The sequence below is a fragment of the Ceratotherium simum genome, chromosome 28 (genome assembly GCF_057802395.1).
Source record: "Ceratotherium simum simum isolate JZ-2026a chromosome 28, ASM5780239v1, whole genome shotgun sequence".
NCBI classification, from domain to species: domain Eukaryota; kingdom Metazoa; phylum Chordata; class Mammalia; order Perissodactyla; family Rhinocerotidae; genus Ceratotherium; species Ceratotherium simum.
Window position 1 is genome coordinate 40,631,672 of NC_141927.1, and position 22,895 is coordinate 40,654,566.

The 22,895-nt window shown below is 41.4% G+C and overlaps 1 protein-coding gene across 1 annotated transcript in view; it reads left to right on the forward strand.

Moving 5' to 3' along the window:
• The first annotated feature begins 619 nt into the window (after window positions 1-619).
• Window positions 620-22,895, forward strand: part of PSD3 (pleckstrin and Sec7 domain containing 3) — a 453,546-nt gene continuing 431,270 nt past the window's right edge. The window contains exon 1 of the mRNA XM_087418635.1: window positions 620-704. Coding sequence (XP_087274761.1) covers window positions 684-704 — 21 coding nt within the window. The 5' untranslated portion in view covers window positions 620-683. The remainder of the gene's footprint in view (window positions 705-22,895) is intronic.

A 22,895-nucleotide genomic window follows, 5' to 3' on the forward strand; every position in this document is an offset into this window, starting at 1 on the left:
TCCCAAGACAGGACTGCGAGGTGGGCGGGGCCGCCTCGAAGGGGATGGACCTTAAATGGGTCGACGGTCCCCGGGACTCCGGCGGCGGTTCGTCGCCCGAGGACCCTCTCAGAGAGGTCAAGCACAACACGGACCCAGGAGGCCCCCGCCCGCTGCCCCGGACCCCGAGGCGACGGGTGGGCGCGAGTGTGGGACCCGCGCGAACTGGCGCTCGACCCCGGACCCCGCGAGACGGCGCCGCCTCGGGGTCCCCTCCCGCGGCCCCTCCTGAGAGGAAAGCGCCGCTCGCTCCTCACGGGGGAAACCCCCGGGCGAGAAGACAAAGCAACGGCAGCCTTCGGCTCGCCAGCGAGGCCGGCGTGGCGCGAGCGCGCGGCGGCCTGGGGCGGCGGGGGGCGGGGCGGGCCCGGCACGCCCCCACCCGGGAGGCCGCCCCCTTCCCCGGCCCGCCCCCGTCCGGACGTTGCTGGGGGCCGCGCGGGCCGGCAGGCGGGCTGCAGCCTCCGCAGCCTCCGCAGCCTCCGCCGCCTCCGCCAGGGTGCGCGCCGCCGCAGCTGCCCGCGGCCCCGCGGCCGTCCGGGCGCCCAACAAAGAGCGCGCTGCGCCGGCGCCCGGCCGCCCGCCCGCCCGCGTCGCGCCCTGAGGCTCGCGGCCCCGCGGCGGGGTGGCGCGGGCGATGGAAGATGGACGGAAGCGCGGCCGCGGTGAGCGGGGGGCCGGCGGGGCGGGGCGCGTGGGTCGCGCGCGGCGCTCGCCGTCCCGTGGGCGGTTGGCTTGGCTTTGTCGCTCCTCTGTCCCCGCGGTCCCTGGGCCGCTTGTGTCTGTGCCTTCCCGTCAGGTTCAGGTGACTTTTCCCTTGCTCGCTCTTTCTTTGTGTTTGTCGGGAGCCAGGAGGGGCAGCTTCGTGGCGTTCAGGGTTAGGGGTTTTAATTCAGCCCTCCGCCTTCAGAAGCTAAGAGCTGGAAGAAAAGCCCGAGGACTCGTTCTTGCTTACTGATCGAGAGGACAGCGTTCAAGAGGACCTAAGGCGCCGAGTTTTACCCTGCCAAGTCAGCTCTTGTGTTTAGGGACTATCACGTTTCTGTGTCAGAAAGAAACAAAAAACAAACTTGCATTGAGCGAGCAAACAGACAAGGGGAGATTATTCGGTGTTATATTCCCAGTAGCTTTTAAAGATTTCAGTCATTCTACTTCGCATGCGTTTACCTTTATCCGCGGTTTTCAGCTGTAAGTTCTGGCAAGTGATGTTCTGAGATTTTTTAAAAACGGGTTAACACTTACAGAACGCGGGTTTAGACTGTTGTCGGCGATCTTAATAAGCAAGCAAAGTTGAGCGTTACCGTGCTCCTGATGTTAAAGGATGTTAAACACCCAGTAGGCGGAGGATGTAATGGGCATTAGGATTTCATTTTCCAGAGACTGGTTTGTCCGACAATGGGATCCAGGATTTCCACTCCACAATCTCTTGAGTGGATCCAGATGTTGGTGTAGGGAAGAGGGAGATCTGGAAAATTACTCTAAATGGGACTCTGGGAACAAATGCTTCATTTCATTACTGTAATTGAATATATGCAAAGGATTTTGCCAAGCCCGATAGCAACGTAAGACAGGATTTCTGCTGTCGAGGAGCTTGCTTTCCAGTAGGAGAGACTTCTGCATAGGTTCTGATGGAAGGAGAGGCTCCGGCCAAAGGGCTTGGAAGTCCTTGGAGAGGAGCTGGGTGTAGAGCTGGCCCTTGAAGGGGAGGGTTTGGCTGGCTTTTTGGGAGGGGGAAAAGGATGTTCCCTGCTGAAGGAAAGGAAATGCACTTTCTGTCCTCTTCCAAGAAATACTTTACCATCCTTTCTTTTCTTAGAGTATTTATAAATCAGGAGATATTCTTTTAAAAAGTCATTAAATTCCTCTTAAAAGTGCAACATGCTCAACAGAACCAGCAAAATAATGTGAAATAACACCTTTCCAACCAATTTTTAGTGGCTTGATGCGTATCCTTCTACAGCTTTCTTATATCCATCCACAATCATATTACAAATATATGATATTGTCTTGTCAGATGTTTCATTAATATAATAAGCTTTTTGTACTAAAAGGAGCATTTTTAGTGGAAAGCACTTGGACTAGTAGGTAGGACACCTGGCTGGCAGGTTTTGTCACTGACGGTGAGTTTTTGCCACTGTCTTGGGCAGATCATTTAACCTCTGTAGCTCTAACTTCCTCCTCTATGGGATGAGGGGATTGGATGGATGCTCATCAGAGCCTTCTAGCTGTAGCATTTTATAGTTTTGTGCCTACACATGTATATGCATTACTTATTCAGTAATTGTGCTCTTAATTGCACATTCTGAATATCTCTCAGTTTTTATGTTCTGTGAACGGATCAGCACTCTTATCCTGGCCATTGAATGTAGGAGAGTGATTAAAGCTGCAAAGCTAAAATAATCTTATTTTAAGGTAAAATTCCACAAGTGAATGTTATTTTTAAAGATGCATGAACAGGAAGCTTGATTTGCAAATCTGAATGTGTATTTGGCTTTCCAAAAAGTTTTGTTGACACCGTTAACTTCATTTGTGACCAAAGAATAATACATAGTTTACTATGTACATTGTACTTGAAGTTCAATTTTGCTTTTAATTAAACACTAGCAGTTAAAAACTTGGGATACCTTAGAAATCCTTATAGGCTAGTAAGTCTTGGGAATTTGGAAATAAAAATAAAATAAGACAGAAAATTAGCTCATTGAAAAAGGAAAATTCAAAGATACTTTCCATCAATGGCTCTATTTGCTTTCTAAAACCTTGATATCTATATATTTGTTTGCTAACCCTGATGGAAGATATGGGAGTGGGATTTAGCATGACATATTAAAGGAAAAACATGTCCAAGGCATTACTAATTTTAGAGGTGATTTTTTTTTTCTTTAGAAATTCTGGAATCATCTGTTATGCATTATTCATAAACTGAGACACCGCTGTGTTAATGGGTTAATCTCAGTCTTGGTTAAGGAGTGCTGAGGCAAAAACTGTGAACATTAAAATGTGTATGTACTTTGGCCTCCAGACTGGTTTATTTGAGGTTTACTTGTGATAATGTTGTCATTTGGCAGTTATGAAAAGAGCATTTCTTTGGGCTTGGGTTGGATTAGGAGGTGAGTAACGGATGGTGATCCTTCCCAATTTTTAGAAATGAATTCAGACATGATGGAGGTTTAGGCATTCTGTGAAAAATGATTTGGTGATCAGTAGGTGACCGGAGTCTGCTTATCTGAAGATGTAAGTCAGGCTCACAGAAAGCTAGCTGAGAGTCTAGTCTAACCTCAAATCTCTGCTGCCTCGAGTCTTCTCAGCATCTAGGTGTTCTTCCCTTGCAGTCTGGGCCAAGCTCAGAGGTCCTTGGCTTCCCTTGCTAAGAGCGGAGGTGTTTTGACCTTGAATGCTGCCTCGCTGCTCTTCCTGAGTTCTTTTACAGTTAAACCTGCCTGGGGCCAGCGCCATGGCTTAGCGGTTAAGTGCCCGCACTCCGCTACTGGCAGCCCGGATTTGGATCCCAGTGGCGGCCCGGGGTTCGGAGCCTGGGTGCACACCGACACACTGCTTGTCTGGCCATGCTGGGGCAGCGTCTCACAGATAGCAACTAAGAAGGATGTGTAGCTATGACATACGGCTATCTACTGGGGCTTTGGGGAGAAAAAGGGGAAAAAAGGGAGGAGGATTGGCAATAGATGTTAGCTCAGGGCCGGTCTTCCTCAGTAAAAAGAGGAAGATTGGCATGGATGTTAGCTGAGGGCTGATCTTCCTCACCAAAAAAAACAAAAACCTGCCTAAACTTGTTTAAGGGGAGTACAGGATCCAGATGTAATTCTCCAAAGCATTTGTTCAGAGTGCTCGTGTCTGGACAGCTCATGTTGTTTGTGATATTGTGTGCAGACTCAGAAATTTGCTGGAAAGAATTTTAGCGGTGGTGTTATTTTTTGTTTGTCCCTTTGTACCTTTCCTGTGTTTCCAAGTTACAAAACCATCTTCCAAAGACATTTTTCATACGCTCCAAATTAAATAGTGTTAGTTGTAGTGACTGCAGTGACAATGTCAACTTCTGTTGCAGTTTACAGTGGAGAAAACAGATAATTTGCAGCATGTGGTTAACAAGTTATTCTTAAATACAAATTAACAAATTTACGTGCCTCATTTGAAAATAAAGTATAGCTCATAACATTAATAATGAATCTTTGCTTATGCTGTCTTATTTATATAAAAATAGCGCATGTCCCTGTAGTCCTTGTTTTTCACTGTGCCCGGAAGGTCAACAAACTGGAACCCATTTGGTGCCGAGTGGGCAGGGACTTTGTTTATACTCCAGGGCACAGAGGTGGTGAAGCATTTTCTCTCTTGGGGACACCTGTGGTGGGAGGGAGTCATCAGCTCCTCTCTTCTTCCTCCATGTGAAAGCTAGGCCCCTGGCCATGGCCAACCACTCGTTTCTCAGGGCTTACTTGACTGCAAACAGCCATCTAGTTTGAAACTGCTTTTTCTCTGGCCACAAATCAGTGAGGTGAATCAGAATAATTGGTACATGTTGATGGATTTTTTTTGTGTGTGTGAGGAAGATCAGCCCTGAGCTAACATCCGATGCCAATCCTCCTCTTTTTTGCCGAGGAAGATTGGCCCTGGACTAACATCCATGACCATCTTCCTCTACTTTATATGGGACGCTGCCACAGCATGGCTTGACAAGTGGTGTGTCGGTGCTCACCCAGGATCCGAACCTGCAAATCCTGGGCTAACGCAGCGGAGCGTGCGCACTTAACCGCTGCACGCACTTAACCGCTATGCCACCGGGCCAGCCCCTGTTGATGGATATTTTTAAAAGTTTATTCTTGGGGGGCCAGCCCCTGTGGCGCAGCGGCTAAGTGCTTGCGCTCCGCTTCGGTGGCCCAGGGTTCACAGGTTCAGATCCCCAGCGCGCACTGACGCACCACTTGTCAAGCCATGCTGTGGCAGCATCCCATATAAAGTAGAGGAAGATGGGCACGGATGTTAGCCCAGGGCCAGTCTTCCTCGGCAAAAAAGAAGAGGATTGGCATCGGATGTTAGCTCAGGGCTGATCTTCCTCACACACACAAAAAACAAAAAGTTTATTCTTGGAGTTAGGGATTTAGGGTAAGTGACATTTTGACCTGAGCCTGGGGCTCTTTTCTTACATAGTATTTTCATGTGGGTTGTCTGAGAAGGAGCATTTTCCTTTAAAAAGTCCTCACTTTTGGAAAATGCTTATTTTCAGTGATGTTTTCAGTCATGATGCATTGTTACAATCACAGCTAATATTTATTGAGCTCTTACTGTGTGCCTCAACACCGATTCCCTCTTCTAGTCCCCGTGACAACCCATGAGGTCAGTACTGTAATTAACTCCATCCTGAAGTCTGGAGAGGCTGAGTAACACAGCTGATAAGTGGCAGAGCTGAGATGGCAACTTGGCAGTCCAGTGTTCTTAACCAGCATTCTGCTTTTGTGTCCTCCAAGGTAGCATTGTGTGTTGCAGAAACTGAGCTTTTTGGCTCTCATATTTAGACTCTGAGGGTCTTGGAATCTGAAATTGGATGACTAATTCATCAGCAACCGTTGTTTTATATATCTGTTGGCTTAAACAGTAGGACCAGGATTGCTGTTTGGCTCCAGAGATGGAAATTGTGTGATTTTCTTTCAAAAACATGTGGTGTCTAAAGGGATCACTACAGGGATTATGTAAGGAGTTTCATATTGTTATAAGTAACTAATTGGAATTTGAAATAAAGCAGATTAACAATTTAAAATTGAAAGGCTCACCTATTTTGACTTCTAATTATTTCACCTCATAGAAGCGATCTAGACTTTTCTACAACAGTGGGTGTTGACACAGAGAAGGCTGCTTTTCCTTGTTTTTTCTTCCCACGAGCTGGGACTTAGATTGTTGAGAAAGGAGTCTGAAACCATAAGGAGGAAGATGAGGAATGACCCTAGGGCATTAGTATGAAGATCAGGCGGCAGCTGCTCCCTGTTTCTCTTGCCTTCTGTTTCCAGACTTTTGCTTAGAAAAAGGGAATTATAGAAATGGAGCAGCTTGGGTCTTCCTATGGCTATTTGGTCTGTGGACAAGGGAAGTAAAATCATTTAAATAGAAGCAGCTGTAGCTTCTTTTGTTGGGCCTTCAGGAAGTTATTGGTTAAGGGCCACTGGAACTGCTTTCTCTGTGTTTGAAAAGTTACACGGCTTTTAGAATTTCAATTTTCAACAACTCTTGCTTTCCAAGAAGTTATTTGATAGGCACAGTATAGATTGAGTCAGGACACTGAGGGAAGGGGAAATCTCTGTGTAAGAGTGAGTGGCACAGACAATGCAGTTAGATGACTGCTGCCTTTGTGATTATAATATTTTCTAGTAAAATTTTATTGGGAAAATGCTGAGAAATGGCAGCAGGCTGTGTGATCTTCCGGAGTATCTCCCCTGACCTTCCCTTCATGTCTCTAAAAGCTACAAGTAGAGAGTATTTGAAGAAGCAAGATGTTTCCTTGCGTCTGAAACTTTTCGTTTGAATATCAAAGTTTCTGGTTTATGTTTTTCAGCTTCGTTTGTAGTGGCTCCAAAGGGTCTGGAATCTCCCTACCCCATCTGCTGATGCTTATTTCTCCCTATAAGATTGCCTATGTAGAAAAAAATCCCATTGCTTTCTGTAAGTAAATCAGGGCAGAAACTGAAGTACAGACATAAATATGCTGTGCATTCATTCATTCATTCACTCATTCATTCAGTACATATTAAGTACTTACCATGTGCCAAGCTCTATGTTAAGAAACCTTGTCCACTGACCACTAAGAAAACCTGCCAAGAACATTCTGAGGCACTTGGGTCATACTTCTGAGAGTTAAACGTCATGATCTGTAAATACTGAAAGTACTGTGCCTAAGAACTCTGAACTTACAAACTTTCATAGAACCAATGAAGTTACTGTCTAAGTCAGTATTGTTCAATAGAACTTTCTGCTCTGATGAAAATATTCTATATCAATGCTGTCCAGTATGGTAGTCAGTAGCCACATGTAGCTACTGAGAGCACTCGAAATGTGGCTAGTGAGATTTAGGAACTGAATTTTAAATTTTATTTAATTTCAATGAACTTAAATAGCCTCACGTGGCTAGTGGCTAATATGTTGGACAGCACAGATCTAGAGAAAAAGTGCTTTAATAGATGGCATTGGCTGTCCTGAGCAGTCATTTCCCACTTGACCATCTGGTTGCTTGTGATGTGTTTACTGACAGGGCTTTGCCAAGTTTTGAGTTTTGCATATATTTTTCTCAACATGTCTGATAAGAACAAAAGCAGCAAGAGTGTATGGAGCTATGGGATTTTAATGGAAATGAAAGTGGGGATAAAATCATTGAAAGTGAATCAAAGAAAGAAGAAAAATGTATTTGACAGGAACTATTCTGAAAAAGAACAAATTGTGTAACAGCATGCAGTTGACAATACTCATCAAGATGGAGGAAAAGCTTTTGATAAAATGGAAAAACTTCAGTGTCTGGCTCAGAGTCCACTATTATCTTATCTTAATTCAAGAGGTGGCTGTGACTTGTTTGAGAACTCATGGAGATGGTGAGAAGGCTACAGTTGACCTTTTTTGTTGCAAGCTATGAATAGTTCTGTAGCTTCAAGACCCCTGTGAATCTGCATAGCATCACAGTGAGTATCCAGGTGGGTAGGGCTGCATATCCAAGTGCCTAAGGTCTTTTGTGGGACCCCTGCAAAGCTGTCTTGGAGGCCCAACAGATTTTCAGTGTGAGTGAAGCTGACGCGGAAACATGCCTGAATACCATAAAATATTGGCAAGGAGTGTGCCTGGTTTTAAAACTACATCTTAGAGAGGTGCTTCTGCACCACGGTTAGAGAGAGAGAACACACTAAGACTCTGGAATGGAGAAAAAAATCTTACTCTTTATCCCCAAATACTTTTTAGTGACGAGTCTGGGAGTAGATAGCCACATTTGCAAGCTCCAGGGTTTCTCCAGGGTCAGGCATATAGGAATAGCCTTGAGTGTAGCATGTGTGAAATCATGAGAGAATTCTCATGGTTAGGCCTTTGTTGGAATACATTTCAGTTTTGACTTTTGTAACTTGTGGTGAAAACACATTGATATCAAGGCATAACAATGCCAAAATGTGGCGATAGGAAGAGGAGAAAGAATAACATGTATTCTGTGTTTATTATGTGCCAGGCACTATGTGAAGCATTATGTGTGTGTGTGTGTACGTGTAAGGGAATTGACATATTCTTATATGTTCTTTACAATATTGTAAGTTAGGTGGTATGTCCATTTTCAGAGGATGAAATTGAGGCTCTTGGAGGTTAAATGGGCTTCTTTATAAAAACAACTTTATTGAGGTAAAATTCACTTATCACACAACTCATCCATTTGAAGAATACATTCATTGATTTTTAGTATGTTCACAGAGTTGTGCATTCATCATCATAGTCAACTTTAGAGCATGTTCATCACCCCAGAACAAACTTTGGACCTGTTAGCTGTTGCCCTCTAATCCCACTACTGCCCCCATCCCCTGACCCATGCAACCACTAATCTACTTTCTGTCTCTATGGATTTGCCTATTCTGCACATATCATATAAACAGAATCATACTGTGGGCTCTTGTGACTGGCTTCTTTCATTTAGCATAATGTTTTCAATGCCCAGCCATGTTGTGGCATGTGTTAGTACTCCATTCCTTTTTATTGCTGAATAATATTCAATTGAATAGACAGACCACATTTTATTTATTCATTCATTAGATGGTGGATTGTTTTCACTTTTTGGCTATTAGGAATAATGCTGCTGTGAACATTCATGTACAAGTGTTTGTGGGGACATATGTTTTCATTTCTCTTGAGTGTGTACGTAGGAGTAGAATTGCTAGGTCATACTGCAGCTCTGTGTTTAATGCTTGAAAGAATTACCAAACTATTTGACAGGGGCTGCACTATTTTACATTCCTATCAGCAATGTATGAGAGTCTCCGTTTCTCTGCATCCTCATCAACACTTGTTATTTTCTGTCTTTTTGATTTTAGCTTAGTGGGTGTGAAGTGGTATTTCGTTTCCCTGATGATGTTGAACATCTTTTCATATGCTTATTGGCCATTTGTGTATCTTCTTTTGAGAAATGTCTATTCAGATCCTTTGCCCTTTTTTCAGTTGTGTTGTCTTTTTATTAGTGAATTGTGTAAGTTCTTTTTATATTTTGGATACAGATCTCTTGTCAGATATATGCTTTGCAAATATCTTCTCCTATTCTGTGGGTTGTCTTTTCACTTTCTTGTTTCTGTCCTTTGAAATAAGTGAGATTCTTTATCTTGAGCAAAGCATGAGAGAGCTTAGCATACTTCTGTGCCCTCACATATTTGCTGAAGTCAGTCGACAAAATGATATGTAAAATGACTTGTGCAATGAATATCATTCTTTTTGTTTCTGGTTGGAAAAAAGGATGCATTTAACCGTTGCCTAAGGCACTTGGGAGGATTGCAAAGCTCTGAGGATTTCGGACCTTCATGGGTACTGAAAGGAAATTTTGAGAGTAGTTTCTCTGGAGACTTTTAGGTATAGAAATAGTGCTTTCATCCTGTATTAGACAGAACTGCTTGAAAGGAAAAGGACGCCCTATCTAGAAGACTCCTCTTGATATTTTTAGGTCCTGTAATTTTATTCTCAAAATAGTGTTTCCCAAACTTGTATATCACAAGAATTACCTGGTTTTAGATTTCCAGGGACACCTGAAGGTTCTGGTTCAGTAGTTCTGAAGCAGCACTTTTCATAATCACCCCACATGATTAAGATCAGGAACGCTTGAGAAACTCGAATCTAAACTGGTGATAATAATGACCTTTCAGTGGTTGCCCCTAGAACTTAATTAGACCTCTTTAGTGGGTGTGGTCTCCAGGTGACAGACATCCGTCAATGAGGGTGAGTACAAAGAGCTGATCAGCCAGTCTGGCTACTTTGCTTACTGCAGCTACTGATCTTGATCCAACGCAGCCCAGACTCTCTTTCCTTCCCCTTGTATAGGAGAGAGGGTTCCACTATAAAAGTTTAAGCCAGGTTCACAAACATTTTCAAGTCATAAGGTTGCTACCACCCTCTTGACAGTATTCCTTCCTCCTCTTTTCCTCCCCTTTAAGATGCGTTCATATTTTCTTACCGTTGCTGAATCCGTGGAGGCCTCCCATAGCCACACAGGTCTCCATGAAACCCAATGGTGAGGAAAAGGCATGGAAAGAAAAACAGATTGCATTTTACATAATCTTTACACTTTGCTTGTGTTGGGTAGTAGGTCAGGGTCTCCTAAATGATTTGATGAATGTGAGATCGGGCCAGCTTCATTTAATGGAGGAGGGGGAGACTCATTTGCCTTCTCTTAAAGGATATTCTCTGTCACCAAGCAGTAGTGCAGTGTAGTGGTTAGACTGTGGCCTTGAATCTGACAGTCTGATTTGTATTCTGGCTCTGCACCTTCTAGCTGTGTCACCTTGGGTAAGTTATTTTAACCTCCCTGTGCCTTGCTGCCTCATTGCCTGGAATACCTCGCTAATGCATAATGGTTGGAAAGGGCTTAGAAGAGTGCCTGCAGTAAAGAGGCAGTAAAACAGTGAGCGGACAGTAAATGTGGTCTGGGTGGTAGGTTATACTTACCTGAGTGGGAGGCAGAATTGTTTCCGTTCTTAAAGGCACACACCTATTAAAAGGCAAAACTGGCCTTGTACCCTGTATTGTAGGCATACATGCTTGCTGTATTGTAGGCATACCCTGCATGCTTGTAGGCATGCAATGTGGAAGCCACGAGGAAAATTCTAGTGCTTTGTGTGGTACTTTGGCACATAGTAGTCACTCAGTGAATGTTTGTTCAATGAATGAACACCACAGGCCATTTAATAGCTCAGCCCAGGAACCCGTCCAAGAATATATGGACAGAGTAGGTGCTCTGACATTTAGCCTTGGCTTATGGTGGAGCAGAATTTCCAGAGTTAGCAGGATTTCTGGCTTAATCACTTTTGCTGTTGGCTTCCATGTGGGGTCTTGTTGCAGCTCCCATTTTGAGGAAGTGGAATTTTCCCCACTTCACAGACAGCAGTTATGGGCTTCTTTTAGAGCTCCAGGTGTGTGATTTTTGTTACAGCTTTCTTGTAAATGACAACCTGGAGCACAAAAGATAATAGTAATGTGTTACTGTGAATTTCCTCACACAGATCTTTTCCTTCTGGCACAGGCATCTGACAGAAGTAGGTAAAGGTGTGGACTGTGTTTGCCTGGAGTGATTTAAGGGTTTCAGAGACCTGTTTGATTCATTCTTTTGACTTTATCATATTTTTTCATTCTCAATTCATTTCTTCCTGCCTTCCTTTTGTGGCTTTTGTGTCAGCCAGTTGTCTCTTTTGTTGATGGGTCCTGTTTGGGAAAAAAAATCTAGTAAAACACAGCATAATATTCCAAAACAGGAGCTTAAGTAAAGATACAATTACTTTAAAAAACTTATATAGTTTTATTTTATTTAAAAGTAAAAATATTTATATATTTAAGAGAACTTGATAGGCTCAAAGTAACTAAAGCCAAAATTTTAGAAGCACGACTACAATAACTATATCTGTGATTATTTAGTCAGTGAGAAAATGGTAATTTCTTGGTGTATATAGGGATATTTGCATCATGAATCTTCGTATATGACAAATATATAAATTTTGTCTCTAGTGAAAACAAAAAATAAATCATTGTTGGTAGAATTCTCTTATGGTCATTTAATGTCTTGTTTCTAAAACATTCCATTTAGTTTTCATGGAAACAACTCTTTCATATTATACCCATATGTATGTAATTGTTTTACATAATACTTAATTCAATTACACAATTTTAGTAGCAAGCACAACCAGCTCAAATCAGTTTTGGAGCAAGCACAATTGATTCTTGGTAGCCATCAGTGCAATGATAGGAGCAGAATTTCACAAGCTTGCCACAGTCTTGATTACTAGCTATGGGCACTATGGGCATCAGCTAGGAAGTTTTGCAGGGTGACTGTTCATCCTGGAGTTGGCTGATTGGAGTTGGTTAAGAGTTTTTGCTGTATACATAACTGCAGAAACAAAAACAAACCTGATGTAGTATGTGAGAATTAAAAGGTAGAGAAATTAAGACACCCTTTCCATTTTGTTTTAAAATCACTTTTAAAGCGAAAAAGTGGCTTTAAAAAGACAAAGTTTATCTGCCTCACATCACTTCTGTTTATGTACAAAGTTACTTCACTCCTGAATAATTTATTTTTGCATCTAAATGGTTTTTGAGGAGTGACGTCAGAATCATGGTGAAGTGAGTTGTTTCCTTTATTTCTCGCCTCTAAGTTACAACTAAATGGACAGTCATTAACCAGCAGAGGATTTGTGCACAGCTTGACAGGATGTCTGAGAGATCCAGACAGCCGTGCATCTGAAGGTGGGTGGGTTGTATCCCTGGGAGGTGGTGGAACAAGGTGAGCACATCTCTCCCCCACTCCGGTGGCAGCAAGCCAGGTTGCACATCCTCACACAGTGGTCAGCCCGGTGCAACTGTAAGAGGAGGCAGGGGCAGCTGGGCCCATGCAAATGCTTTTGGAGTCGTAGCCTTGCCTGTGGGAGCGCCCACCATACTACAGTGGCCCTGTCCATGGGAATGGTCTCCACCGAGTGGCAGTGGCTCAGCCCCCGGAAAGGTGCCCACATGCCTAGCACAGTGCAGGTGAGAAGGCGCCCCGCCTGCAAAGCACAGTAGCCCACGGGGCCCACTGAGTGGTGGCTTAGCCCCTGCCTAGGAGCCCCTCCTGCCTAGCACAGCAGCTCAACTGGTCCCGTCGAGTGCAGCAACCCCACCACCATGAGAGCGCCCCCACCCTGCCCATGAGTGCAACCTGCAGAGCGGCTGTGGCCAGCCCACTCAAACGTAGTGCAAGCTACTGGCACAACTTAAAACAGACAGGACAGGATCAGAAAACACAGCTCCTCTCCCCAACCTTAGAAGTGGCAGGCGGAATCTGCGACCTAATACTACCACAAATGTGCTGGCAGGGGATCAGTTCATCAAACACCATGAAGAACTACAGTAACACTTCAGAGCAGAAGGAAAATGACAAGTCTCCAGAAACCAATCCTGATGTTGCAGAAATTTACAATGTAAATGACAGAGAATTCAAAATAGTTGTTGTAAAGAAACTCAGTGAGTTACAAGAAAACTCCAAAAGACAGTTCAGTGAGCTCAGAAATAAAATTAATGAGCAGAAGGAGTATTTCACCAAAGAGATTGAAGCTCTGAAAAAAAAAAAAAGAAGCAGAAATTCTGGATATGAAGAACACAATGAGATAAAAAATAATCTGGAACCACAAAAAATAGAGCTGATGTTATGGAGGACAGAATTTGTGATTTAGAGGATAGAAATATAGAAATGCTTCGGATGGAGGAGGAGAGAGAACTAAGATTTTAAAAAACTGAAGGAATTCATTGAGAAATATCTGAGTCAATTAGGAAAAGCAACATGAGGATTATAGGTATTCCTGAGGGAGGAAGGAGCAGAGAGCTTGTTCAAAGAAATAATAGCTGAGAACTTCCCAAACTTGGGGAAGGAACTGGACTTACAAGTACATGAAGCCAATAGAACTCCTAATTACATCAATGCAAAAAGACTCTCTCCAAGGCATATAATACTAAAACTAACAAAAGTCAATGACAAAGAAAAAATATTAAGGGCAGCAAGGCAGAAGAAAATAAGCTACAAAGAAACCCCATCAGGCTTTCAGTGGATTTCTCAGCAGAAACCTTACAGGCTAGGAGAGGATGGAATTACACATTCAAAATACTGAAAGACAAAAACTTTCAGCCAAGAATACTCTATCCAGGGGAAGTATCCTTCACATACAATGGAGAAATAAAAACTTTCCCAGATAAACAAAAGCTGAGGGAGTTCATCGCCACTTGGCCTGTCTTACAAGAAACGTTGAAAGGTGCCCTCCCACCTGAAACTAAAAAGCAAAGGTTTACAAAACCTTGAGCAAGGAGATAAGTAGAATCAGAAAATTTCAGCTCTATATCAGAATAGGTTAATAAACACTTAATTATAAAATAAAAGATAAAGGGAAGGAAAGCATCAAAAAAACTCATAAATACATCAGTTTAGTCACAAACTCAACACAAAAAAGAACAATTTGTGACAACAACTCAGAAGGGGAAGAGGAAAGGGATGGAACCTGTGTAGGCTAATAGAGATAAGAGGCTGTCAGAAAATGAACTATCTCATCTGTGAGATTTTTTATATAATCCTCATGGTAACCACTAAACAAAAAATCAGAGAAGAGCCACAAATCATAAATAAAGAGAAAATTGAGATAACCACTAAACTGAAATGGCAGTCAGAAATAGAAGGGCAAGAAACAATGGAAATATAGGACAACTGGAAAACGAGATAAAATGGCAGTATTAAGCTCTCTTATATCAATAATCACTCTAAATGTAAATGGATGGAATTCTCCAATCAAAAGACACGGTATGGGGGCCGGCCCGGTGGCGTAGTGGTTAAGTTTGCACACTCCGCTTTGGCGGCCTGAGGTTTGTGGGTTCAGATCCTGGGCACAGACCTACCCACCACTTATCAAGCAATGCTGTGGCAGGCATCCTACATAAAGTAGAGGAAGATGGACATGGATTTTAGCCCAGGGTCAATCTTCCTCAGCAAAAAGAAGAGGATTGGCAACAGATGTTAGCTTAGAGCTAATTTTCCTCACCAAAAAAAAAAAAAAAAAAGAGTGGATGGATGGTTTAAAAAACAAGACCCAACAATATGCTGCCTCCAGGAAACACATCTCAACTCTAAAGACAAACACAGTTTCAGAGTGAAGGGATGGAAGACGATACTCCAAGCAAATGGCAGGCAAAAGAAAGCAGGTTTTATCATACTTATATCAGACAAAGCAGAGTTCAAGATAAAAAAGACAGTGAGAGACAAAGAAGGGCACTATATACTGATAAAAGGGACATTCCACCAAGAGGACATGACACTTATAAATATATATGCACCTAACACAGGAGCACCAAAATATATAAAGCAAGTACTAACAGACCTAAAGGGAGAAATTGACAGCAACACAATAATAGTAGGGGACCTCAACACCCCACTTACATCAGTGGATAGATCTTCCAGACAGAAAGTCAACAAGGAAAACAGTGTCCTTAAATGAAACACTAGACCAGATGGACATAATAGATATAGATATAGAACATTGCATCCAAAAACAGCAGAATACACATTCTTTTCAAGCACACATGGAACATTCTCAAAGATAGACCATATGTTGGGAAACAAAGCAAGCCTCAATAAATTTAAGAAGATTGAAATCATATCAAGCATCTTTTCTGACCACAATGCTATGAAACTAGAAGTCAACTACAAGAAAAAAGCTGGGAAAGGCACAAGTATGTGGAGATTAAACAACAAGCTACTGAACAACCATTGGATCAATGAAGAAATCAGAGGAGAAATCAAAAAATACCTTGAGACAAATGAAAACACAACATACCAACTCTTATGGGATGCAGCGAAAGTGGTACTAAGAGGGAAATTTATAGCAATACAGGTCTGCCTCAACAAACAAGAAAAATCTCATATAAGTAACCTTAAACTACATCTAACAGAACTAGAAAAAGAAGAATAAATAAAGCCCAAAGTCAGCAGAAGGAGGGAAATAATAAAAATTAGAACATAAAATAAATGAAATAGAGACTAGAAAAACAATAGAAAGGATCAATGAAACTAAGCTGGTTCTTTGAGAAGATAAACAAAATTGGCAAACCCTTAGCCAGACTCACTAAGAAAAGGAGAAAAGGCACAAATAAATAAAATTAAAAATGAAAGAGGATACCACAGAAATATAAAGGATTATAAGAGAACACTATGAAAAACTATACGGCAACAAATTGGATAACCTAGAAGAAATGGATAAGTTCTTAGACTCATACAACCTCCCCAAACTGAATCAAGAAGAAATAGAGAATCTGAACAGACCAGTCACAAGTAAAGAGATAGAAACAGCACTAAAAAACCTCCCAGAAAACAAAAGTCCAGGACCAGATGGCTTTTCTGGAGAATTCTACCAAACATTCAAAGAAGATTTAATACCTATCCTTCTCAAACTATTCTGAAAAAGCGAAGAAGATGGAATGCTTCCTAACTCATTCTGTGAGCCCAGCATCACCCTGATACCAAAACTGGACAAGGACAACACAAAAAAGGAAAATTACAGGCTAATATTGTGAATGAACATTGGTGTAAAAATCTTCAACAAAATATTGGTAAATCGAATACAGCAATACATTAAAAAGATCATACACCATGACCAAGTGGGATTTATACCAGGGACTCAGGGATGTTTCAATATCCACAAATCAATGTGATACACCACATTAACAAAATGAGGAATAAAAATCACATGATTATCTCAATAGATGCAGAGAAAGCATTCGACAAGATCCAACATCCATTTATGATAAAAAACTCTCAATAAAATGGGCACAGAAGGAAAGTACCTCAACATTATAAAGGTCCTATATGACAAACCCACAGCCAAGATCATACTTAACGGTGAAAAACTGAAAGCCATCCCTCTGAGAACAGGAACAGGACAAGGGTGCCCACTTTCACCACTCCTATTCAACATAGTACTGGAGGTTTTGGCCAGAGTAATTAGGTAAGAAAAAGAAATAAAAAGTATCCAAATTGGAAAGGAAGAAGTAAAACTCTCACTGTTTGTGGACATGTTTCTATATATAGAAAACCCTAAAGAATCCATCAGAAAACTGTTAGAAATAACAACTATAGCAAAGTTGCTGGGTACAAAATCAACCTACAAAAGTCAGTTGTGTTTCTATACACTTATAACGAACTAGCAGAAACAGAAGTCAAGAATACAATTCCATTAACAATCACAACAAAAAGAATAAAATATCTAGGAATAAATGTAATCAAGGAGCTGAAAGACCTATAAACTGAAAACTATAACACAGTATTGGAAGAAATAGAAGACCTAAAGAAGTGGAAAGATATTCCATGCTCATGGATTGGAAGAATAAACATAGTTAAAATGTCAGTACTACCTAAAACAATCTACAGATTCAATGCCAGTCAGAATCCCAATGACTTTCTTCGCAGAAATAGAACAAAGAATCCTAAAATTTATGTGAAACAACAAAGACCCCGAATAGCCAAAGCAATCCTGAGAAAAAAAGAGCAAAGCTGGAGGCATCACAATCCCTGACTTCAAAATATACTACAAAGCTATAGTAATCAAAACAGCATGGTGCTGGCACAAAAACAAACACACAGATCAATGGAACAGAATCAAGAGCCCAGAAGTAAACACATACATCTATGGACAGTTAATGTTTGACAGAGGAACCAAGAACATAAAATGGAGAAATGAAAGTCTTTTCAGTAAATGATATTGGGAAAACTGGACAGCCACATGCAAAAGAATGAAAGTAGACCACCATTTTACAGCATACACAAAAATTAACTCAAAATGGATTTAAGACTTGAGTGTAAGACCTGAAACCATATAACTCCTATAAGATAAGAAAATACAGGCAATACACTCTTTGACATCAGTCTTAGCAGCATCTTTTTGAATACCGTGTCTACCGAGGCAAGGGAAACAAAAGAAAAAATAAACAAATGGGACTACATCAGACTAAAAAGCTTCTTCAAGGCAAAGGAAGTCATGAACAAAACGAAAAGAGAATCCACCAACTGGGAGAAAATATTAGCAAATCATATATCCGACAAGGGGTTAATCTCCAAAATATTTAAAGAGTTCATACAACTCAACAGCAAAAAAACAAAAAGCCCGATCAAAAAATGGGCAGGGAATATGAATAGACATTTTTCCAAAGAAGATATACAGATGACCAGCAGGCACATCAAAAGATGTTCAACATCACTAATAATTAGGGAAATGCAAATCAAGACCACAATGAGATAACACCTCAAGTCTGTCAGAATGGTTATAATCACTAAGACAAATAATAACAAATGTTGGCAAGGTTACGGAGAAAAGGGAACCCTCATACACTGCTGGTGGAAATGCAAATTGGTGCAGCCACTACGGAAAACAGTATGGAGATTTCTCAGAACATTAAAAGTAGAAATACCATATGATCCAGCCCTCCCACTACTGGGTATTTATCCAAAGAACATGAAATTAACAATACAAAGAGACTTATGCACTTCTATGTTCATTGCAGCATTATTCACAATAGCCAAGATGTGAAAGCAACCCAAGTGCCCATCAACTGATGAATGGATAAAGAAGATGTGGTTTATATATACAATGGAATACTACTCAGCCATAAAAAATGTCCCATTTGCAACAACGTGGATGGACCTTGAGGATATTATGTTAAGTGAAATAAGCCGGACAGAGAAAGAAAAATACCATATGATTTTACTCATATATGGAAGATAGATAAACACATGGATAAAGAGAACAGATTAGTGGTTACCAGAAGGGAAGGGGGTGGGGAGGATGGGCGAAAGTTGTAAAGGGGCACATATGTATGGTGACCAATAAGGACTAGACTATTGCTGGTGAGCACGATGCAGCCTACACAGAATCTGGTATATTAATGTACCCCTGAAATTACACAATGTTCTAAACTAATGTGACCTCAATAAAATAATTAAAAAAAAAAATAAAAGGTTTTTGAAATTATTTTGCTTTCCTTTTACCTGGGAGACAATTTTAAGTTTTTTAAAAATGTGTTTTTTAAAAATTTATGAAAATATGACTGACCCATGTCTTTTTATTGAGTGCATTACTAAAGTATAACACAGCAGCAGAACATTTTTTTCTGTCTCATGCTTGAGTCCAGAGGTTCACTGAAAGTAGGTTACACCCAAATTTTCTACGTCATTAAAACATTAAGTGCTTTGTACTTTGTATCATAATTTCTTTATCACTTGAAGAAATCAAAATCCATTATATTGGCCTGGCGACTTTCCCCTGCTTCAGGCAAGGTGTATATATTAAGGTGTGTGTTTTTAATATGCTCTGGTGAAGCAAGATCTAGAGTTTTGAGAAATCCTGCTACCCTTGGAGTGTTTCAGAGCATTTCTCAGGTTAGAGAACTATTTCTTTACAATTATTCAGGTTTTGTATGAGGTTAATTTAATTATCAGATTGGAGCAGCTTTGTTTTTTCCGTAATATCTGAATATGTATTTGCCTACAGAGTGCCCTGTTAAAATATAACCCGTTTAAAAGGCTACAAGGTAAACTTTCATAGATTATATACAGCTCTGTATCACTGTCATCTTTCATTCATTCATATATTCATTAAATATTTATTTGAGTGCCTCCTATGTGCCAGGCATTATTTTAGGTACTGGGGATACAGTGGTCAACAAAATAGACAAAAAGTTCTTACTCCTGCAGGGTGAGACAGACTGTGTGTGTGTGTGTCTGTGTGTGTGTGTGAGAATGTGTCAGTGTGTGTGAGAAATACTTTGGGGAAAAATAAAGCAGAGGAGGGAGATTAGGAACAAGGGTAGTTGCAATTATAAATAGGATGGTCAAGGCTGGGCTCACTGAGGTGACTTGTGATGAAAGGCCTGAAGAAGAGGAAGGGAATCATGTTGCTGTCTTGGGAGAAGAGTGCTTTAGGAGGAGGGGACAGCAAATGCCAAGTCCTGAGGCCAAGGCATGCTTCCGCCTTCCAGGAACTGTAATACAAGTGTGACTGGAGTAGAGTGAGCAGGGAGGAGAGCAGACACCAGTTCCACTAAGGCCTCTGGTCTTGTAAGCTATTGCAAGGGCTTTGGCTTGTACTTAAAGTGAGCAGAGAAGCTGATGGAGAGTTTCAAATAATGATGTGACATGATCTGGCTTATATTTTAAGAGGAGACATTGCCACTTTGTCTCACAATGTGGGGAGGGGCAGAAATAGGGAAACCAGTTAGGAAGCCGCCTTGTAGTAACCTAGGTGAGTGATGGTGTTGGCTTGGACCAGAGTGGTATGTTTTGAAGGTAGAGAGGGAAAAATTTTCTGATTGAATACAAGATGTGAGTGAGAGCAGTCAGTGGTGACTTGCAAGGTTTTTGGCCTATGCAGCTTGAAGGATGGCGTTGCGTTAACTAAGATAAGGAGAAGCTGATTTAGGGGGAAAGATCAGGAGCTCAGTTTTGGGGATGCCCAGTAGGCAGTTGGATATACTAGTCTGAATTCAGAGGAGAAGTCTGGGCTGGAGATAAACATTTGGGAGTTGTCGGAATATAGAAACTGGATGAAATTCACAAGGGAGTGAGTGTCGATAGAAAAGAAAAGAGGTTCAGGACCAAGAACCTGGACTACTTCACACTGAGGTTGAGGAGATGTGATGGACCCAGTGAAGAAGAATGAGAAAGCACAGCTGATGAGGTAGGAGGAAAACCAGGAGAGTGTGGTGTCTTGGGAGCCAAGTAAAGAAACTCTTTCAAGGAGGATGAGACAGATGCTCCCAAGAGGTGAAGTAAAATGAGGGTCAAGCATTGACTTAGGGATTTGGCAATGGGGAGGTCATTGGTGAGCTGGACAACAGCAATTTTGGTGGAGTAGTGGGGACCAGAAATTGATCAGTGAGAATTCAAGAGAGAACAGGATTAGAGAAATGGAAACATCCAATGTGAACAAATATTTCAAGGATTTTCCTGTAAAGGGCAAGTGAGAAATATAGCTGAAGGGAAAATGGGGTCAAGAGAGGTTTTAAAATATGGGAAAAATAACAGCATGTTTGAATGCTGATAGGAAAGAGAGTAGAGGAATAAAATGAGTGATCCTTCAAGTAGTATCATAATTCACATTCAGAAGAACTTAGTTTTAGCTTAAAACAGCTAAGATCATTTAACTTACCATTGTGAACACTAATTTTTGATAATGTAGTCTGTATTTTCAACATGCAAAGTTATTCCCATCTCCATCAAAAATCAGAACTTTTTCTTTTGTCTGAGCCTTTAAATAAAGTATTTTTTGGTATGAGTAGTTTCTGTTCATCTTATTCAACCTAAGGCAGTCCCTAGTTCTGTAGCAGTATACATCGGCCTGAGTGAGGTACTCTATCCACACGCTATAAACGTCCATGTGCAGGTTTTTATGTGAACATAAGTTTTCAACTCCTTTGGGTAAATACCGAGGAGCGTGATTGCTGGAACATGTGGTAAGAGTATGTTTAGTTTTGTAGGAAACTGCCAGACCATTCTCCAAAGTTGCTGCACCATTTTGCATTCCCACCAACAATGAATGAAAGTTCCTGTTGCTCCACATCCTCGCTAGCATTTGGTGGTGTCAGTATTCTGGATTTTTGCCATTCTAATCTGTGTGTAGTTGGTATCTCATTGTTTTACTCATAACTTCTTTAGCTCACCTCCTATCTCAGGCACAGATTCCCCATCATCCTTTAAGCATGTATGGGATCCTCTGGGTTTTCTAAGAATTTATTCAGTTAGCAAAATAATCAGTGTGCATTACACATATAAGGTCTGTGTTTACAGATAGCAACCACCGGGCAGCAGATGGGTAAGAAGAAACAATAAGAGTTTAAAGATACAAGTGTCTCTGGATCTTGTGTGGATTAGCAGTGGTTTCTTTGCATGCCATATGAATCACCTGGGGCCGCTCTTGAAATGCAGGTTTTGACTCTTTAGGTTTGGGGTGGGGCCTGAGATCCTGCATTCCTGATAAACTCCTAGGTGATGCCAGTGATGCTGGTACATCTCATTTTGTGTAGGAAGATATCAGAGGTACAGTAGTCCCCCTTTATCCACGGGGCATGTGTTCCAAGACCCCAAGTGGATGGCTGAAACCATGGCTAGTACCAAACTCTATATATACTATGTTTTTTTCCTATACATACATACCTATGATAAGTTTAATTTATAAATTAGGCACAATAAGAGATTAACAACAATAACTAATAATAAAATAGAATAATTATAACAACATATTAAAAGTTAACATAGATCTTAGCAACCTCAGCATATGATTTTTTTCCTTTCCTTATTAAGTTGAGAACTTGCATCTTTTCACTTGAAGCACTTTATGGCTTCCCTTTGGCATATCGCAATTGCCAGCATCACTACTCTTGCACTTTGGAGCCATCATTAAGTAAAGTAAGGGTTGCTTGAAAACAAGCACTGCAGTACTGTTACAGTCAATCTGATAACCCAGACGGCTGCTAAGTGACTCACAGGCGGTAGTAGTGTATACAGTGTGGATGTGCTGGTCAAAGGGATGATTCACATCTCGGGAGGGACGGCGCGAGATTTTTTTGAGGTACTCAGAAGGGCGTGCAATTTAAAATTTGCGAATTGTTTATTTTTGGAATTTTCCATTTATTATTTTTGGGCCGCAGTTGACTATAGGTAACTGAAATAGGGAAAGCGAAACTGCAGATAAATGGGGACTACTGTATTACTTCTGAGCTTACTTTTTTTCCCTTAGGTTTTGCTTCTCTTCTCTTCCTACGTTCTCTTATTTCCATACTAGGTCCCCTCTAGCAGAAACTTTCTGACTCTCAAACATACAGCATTTCAGTATCTTCTGCCTTCCAACCTTTGCATTTTTATTGGTCTCTGCAAAAAGGCTACTGGCTTCTGAGTGTTTTATTTAGTAATTAGGTAGCTGAAGAGACTTGAGGCAAGTTTCATTTGTATTACCTATGGAAGGCCAGACTTCTGGGTATCATTTAAATCCTGAGGCCATTTTCCTCATAGGCTTCTGAACACCCACGTGTGTGCTTTAAGGCAAGGTCCCACACTGGGGCCAATTCGCCACTTTGAGTGTTGT